This window comes from Chrysemys picta, chromosome 9 (assembly GCF_011386835.1).
Source record: "Chrysemys picta bellii isolate R12L10 chromosome 9, ASM1138683v2, whole genome shotgun sequence".
Classification (NCBI taxonomy): domain Eukaryota; kingdom Metazoa; phylum Chordata; order Testudines; family Emydidae; genus Chrysemys; species Chrysemys picta.
In genome coordinates this window covers 57,705,217-57,710,257 of record NC_088799.1, presented here as the reverse complement: position 1 = coordinate 57,710,257, position 5,041 = coordinate 57,705,217, and the positions used below count along the sequence as shown (strand labels likewise).

The window sequence follows — 5,041 nt, the reverse complement described above, 5'->3', positions numbered from 1 at the left end:
TCATGTTGTTAATGGGGCAGATTCTATCCATGGAACGCCGATTCTGGGCAAGGGAAACAAGCACAGACTGGTGGGACCGCATAGTGTTGCAGGTCTGGGACGATTCCCAGTGGCTGCGGAACTTTCGCATGCGTAAGGGCACTTTCATGGAACTTTGTGACTTGCTGTCCCCTGCCCTGAAACGCCAGAATACCAAGATGAGAGCAGCCCTCACAGTTGAGAAGCGCGTGGCGATAGCCCTGTGGAAGCTTGCAACGCCAGACAGCTACCGGTCAGTCGGGAATCAATTTGGAGTGGGCAAATCTACTGTGGGGGCTGCTGTGATGCAAGTAGCCAAAGCAATCACTCAGGTGCTGCTACGAAAGTTAGTGACTCTGGGAAATGTGCAGGCTATAGTGGATGGTTTTGCTGCAATGGGATTCCCTAACTGTGGTGGGGCGATAGACGGAACCCATATCCCTATCTTGGCACCGGAGCACCAAGCCACTGAGTACATAAACCGCAAGGGGTACTTTTCAATGGTGCTGCAAGCACTTGTGGATCACAAGGGACGTTTCACCAACATCAACGCGGGCTGGGCGGGAAGGGTTCATGATGCTCGCGTCTTCAGGAACACTACTCTGTTTAAAGGGCTGCAGCAAGGGACTTACTTTCCGGACCAGAAAATAACCGTTGGGGATGTTGAAATGCCAATAGTTATTCTTGGGGACCCAGCCTACCCCTTAATGCCATGGCTCATGAAGCCATACACAGGCAGCCTGGACAGGAGTCAGGAGCTGTTTAACTACAGGTTGAGCAAATGCAGAATGGTGGTAGAATGTGCATTTGGCCGTTTAAAAGGTCGCTGGCGATCATTATTGACTCGCTCTGACCTCAGCCAAAGAAATCTCCCCATTGTTATTTCTGCTTGCTGTGTGCTCCACAATCTCTGTGAAAGTAAGGGGGAGACCTTTATGGCGGGGTGGGAGGCTGAGGCAAATCGCCTGGCTGCTGATTACGCGCAGCCAGACACCAGGGCGATTAGAAGAGCACATCAGGAAGCGCTGTGCATCAGAGAAGCTTTAAAAACCAGTTTCATGACTGGCCAGGCTACAGTGTGAAATATCTGTTTGTTTCTCCTTCATGAAAACCCGCCCCCTTTATTGACTGATTTTCTGTAAGGAACCCACCATCCCCCTTCCCCCAGCTTTCTTTCAAACCAAATAAAGGCACTATCATTTAAAAATCATTTATTCTTTATTAATAGATTAGAAAAAGAGGGAGGGAACCCGGGTGGTATTTGGGAGGAGGATTGCTGGGAAGGAAAAAGCCACAAAGAAAAGGTTAAAAAAATGACAGCCTTTTGCTTGGGCTGTCTACTGGGGTGGAATGGGAAGGTGTACGGAGCCTCCCCCCCCGCGTTCTTACACGTCTGGGTGAGGAGGATACGGAACATGGGGAAGGGGGAGGGTGGAACAGGGGCTGAAGCGGCAGTCTGTTTTCCAGCAGCCGTTCCTGAAGCTCCACCAGACGCCGGAGCATGTTTGTTTGCTCACGCAGCAGCCCCAGCGTTGCATCCTGCCTCCTCTGGTCTTCCTGCCGCCACCTCTCATCTCGAGCGTCTCTCCTCTCCTCACGTTGGTCCCTCCTCTCCTCACGTTGGTCCCTCATGTCCTCACGTTGGTCCCTCCTGTCCTCACGTTCACTGGCTTCTTTCCTATACTTTGAAACCGTTTCCTTCCACTCATTCAGATGAGCTCTGTCACTGCGGTTGGATTCCATAATTTCAGAAAACATCTCGTCTCGCGTTCTCTTCTTACGACGCCTTATCTGTGATAACCTTCGGGATGGAGGAGGGAGGCTTGAGGAATTTGCAGCTGCTGTAGGGAGGGGAAAAAAGAGAGAATTGTTTAAAAAGATACATTTTGCAGAACAATGCTTATACTTATACTTATACTCTTTCACGGTGACCAACACTATTCACATTACATAGCACATGTGATTTCTGTGCAAGGTCGCATTTTGCCTCTTAATGCTGAGTGCCTGTGGCTTTGCTGCTAGAGATCACAGGTCTGGGCAACAGAATTCGGCTTGCATGCGGCCATGGTAAGCCATGGTAAGCCATTGTTTTACAGCTTCTGCGCCCTCCTTTCCCACATACCAAGCATAGCCTGTAGAGTGCTGCGGTTTTTCTGTTAACATTCAGCAGCAGCAGAAAACAAACTAACCCCCCCCCCTCTCGCCATGAATTCTCTGGGATGATCGCTGTACCCCTCCCCCCCACCGCGTGGCTGGTATCAGGGAAGATCCCTGCAGGCACCAAACTAACCACCCCCCCCCCCACCGCCGCCCCCCTCCCGCCATGAATTCTCTGGGATGATCATGGTACCCCTCCCCCCACCGCGTGGCTGGTAACAGGGAAGATCCCTGCTAGCCAAACACGAAAAACTCAGGGCCAATTTCCCATCTGCGCTTGGCTAACTGCAGGGAAGGATTTATTTTCCGCCACAGGCAAACAGCCCAGTAGGAACGGCCACCTCTGTCCCCTTAATTAAGTTCCCATATTTCAACCAGGTTACCAGGAGTGATATCACTCTCCTGAGGATTACACAACAGGATAAAGAACGGATGTTGCTTGAATGCCAGCAAACACCGGGACCATACGCTGCCAGGCTTTGTCAGGCAATGATACCAGATTACTTGCTGCAAGCATGGCGTGGTCAAGTGTCCTACCATGGAGGAGGGAATAAGGATGCACTGCCCAGAAACCTTGTGGCAAGGCTTTTGGAGTACCTCCAGGAGAGCTTCATGGAGATGTCCCTGGAGGATTTCCGCTCCATCCCCAGACACGTTAACAGACTTTTCCAGGAGCTGAACTGACCCCGAATGCATCCCAAGTCCTCAGGGAAAAGTAATCATTAAAAACCGTTTGCTTTTAAAACAAGTTTTATATTTTAAAAGGTAAACTCACCTGAGGTCCCTTCCATGGGATCAGAGTCTTGGGTACTGGCTTGGGAGGCTTGGGAGGGTACTTCAGTCAGGGTGAGAAAAAGATCCTGGCTGTTGGGGAGAACGGAGTGCTGTGTGCTCTCTGCAAGCTCATCCTCATCCTCCTCCTCCTTCTCTCCCCCATCGGCAGAATCCTCAGGCGTCGCTGATGAAACTATCCCCGACCCAGAATCCACGATCACAGGTGGGGTAGTGGTGGCAGCCCCCCCTAGAATTGCATGCAGCTCGGCGTAGAAGCGGCATGTCCGCGGCTCTGACCCGGAGCGACCGTTTGCCTCTTTTGTTTTTTGATAGGCTTGTCTGAGCTCCTTGACTTTCACGCGGCACTGCTCAGAGTCCCTATTGTGGCCTCTCTCCATCATGCCCTTGGAGATTTTTTCAAAAGTTTTTGCATTTCGTCTTTTAGAACGAAGTTCTGCAAGCACTGAATCCTCTCCCCATACAGCGATCAGATCCAGTACCTCCCTCACGGTCCATGCTGGTGCTCTTTTTCGATTATCAGCCTGCATGGTTACCTGTGCTGATGAGCTATCTGTGGTCACCTGTGCTCTCCACGCTGGGCAAACAGGAAATGAAATTCAAATGTTCGCGGGGCTTTTCCTGTCTACCTGGCCAGTGCATCCGAGTTTAGATTGCTGTCCAGAGCGGTCACAATGATGCACTGTGGGATAGCTCCCGGAGGCCAATACCATTGAATTGCGGCCACACTATCCCTAATTCGAAATGTTAAAATCGATTTTGGTGCTACTCCGCTCGTCGGGGTGGAGTACAGAAATCAATTTAAAGGGCCCTTTAGATCGAAATAAATAGCGTCGTTGTGTGGACGGTTGCAGGGTAAATTCGAATTAAAGCTGATAAATCCGAATTAAAGTCGTAGTGTAGACCAGGCCATAGACTCATAGACTTAAGGTCAGAAGGGACCATTATGATCATCTAGTCTGACCTCCTGCACAACGCAGGCCACAGAATCTCACCCACCCGCTCCTGTAACAAAATCCCTAACCTATGTCTGAGTTATTGAAGTCCTCAAATCATGGTTTAAAGACCTCAAGGCACAGAGAATCCTCCAGCAACTGACCCGTGCCCCATGCTGCTTGATCTGAGAGTCAGAGCTGCAGTCATGCAAGTTAACTTGCAAAAATGGGATCTCTGCACCATGAACTTGGTCTGAATTTGCTCTTGCCTTTGTTGCAGGTGCATAAGAGGGAAAGCTCAGTCAGCTAACCAGTGACTGCACTACAGAGATAGAGAAAAGAAGAGTCGAGGGGGGTAACAAACTGAACCCCAAAATAAAACCTCAAGGAGACAAGGTACACCATATGATTTAGCAGAGAATGTTCCCCATTCAGAAGTCCCTTGCTTTATGAAGGTCCTCCTCCAATGTACCCTGATCTCTAGGAACTGCAGGACCAAGATCTCTATGCATTTAACTTCACTCCACACAACTCTTGGCACATATCAGCCCATCTATCCAGGGAAATGGTATTAGTGGCTGTTAGATAGCAAACACCATCTTGAAAGGCTCAGCACAGCGTGGGTGGCATGGGAGCCAAGGATAATGCAGTCTTCATCACCTAAGCCAAATAGATGTGGAGTTACTCATCATGTCTCCATTAATTCTTCAGTGCATGAGGAACATTAATACAGTTTGAGTGATGTACCTCATTATCCTACTGGAAAGAACATTAGCTCTATCATTAGGGCTACAAAGACTTCCAGCATCCATCCTTTCCTTTTGTGGGGTCATAACAGCAGGGACAGAAAACTTCCCTGAAGAGGAATCTTATTGAACACGAGTCTCCCCTGTAATGGGCAAACAACCTTTGGTGACTATTTCTGGACAGATCTAGATCAGCTTTGCAAATTTTGTATTTTTTTCTTTGTTTTGCAGTTAGCCCAGAAACTGTTTCATTTTGATGCTGGTTCCATCTCTCTGACCCCCACCTCCTTGTCTTCTTACCTCTGTTAAACTATCTTGATGTATTGAATTTAACTAGGCCTCCCCTCCCTGGTTATTTCCCAGCTGGCAAAGAGAGTGAAAAGTTGTGTTTGA

General features: G+C 49.2%; 1 protein-coding gene across 1 annotated transcript; it reads right to left on the bottom strand.

Annotated features, from left to right (window-relative positions):
• Positions 1–1,323: 1,323 nt before the first annotated feature.
• Positions 1,324–3,871, bottom strand: LOC135973358 (SRRM2 protein homolog rsr-2-like). The gene is made up of 2 exons (XM_065556267.1): positions 2,951–3,871; positions 1,324–1,859 (listed from the first exon to the last, which is right to left on the bottom strand). The coding sequence occupies exons 1-2, from the start codon at positions 3,495–3,497 to the stop codon at positions 1,324–1,326; spliced, it is 1,083 nt and encodes a 360-aa protein (XP_065412339.1). The 5' UTR covers positions 3,498–3,871.
• Between the last annotated feature and the right edge of the window lie 1,170 nt (positions 3,872–5,041).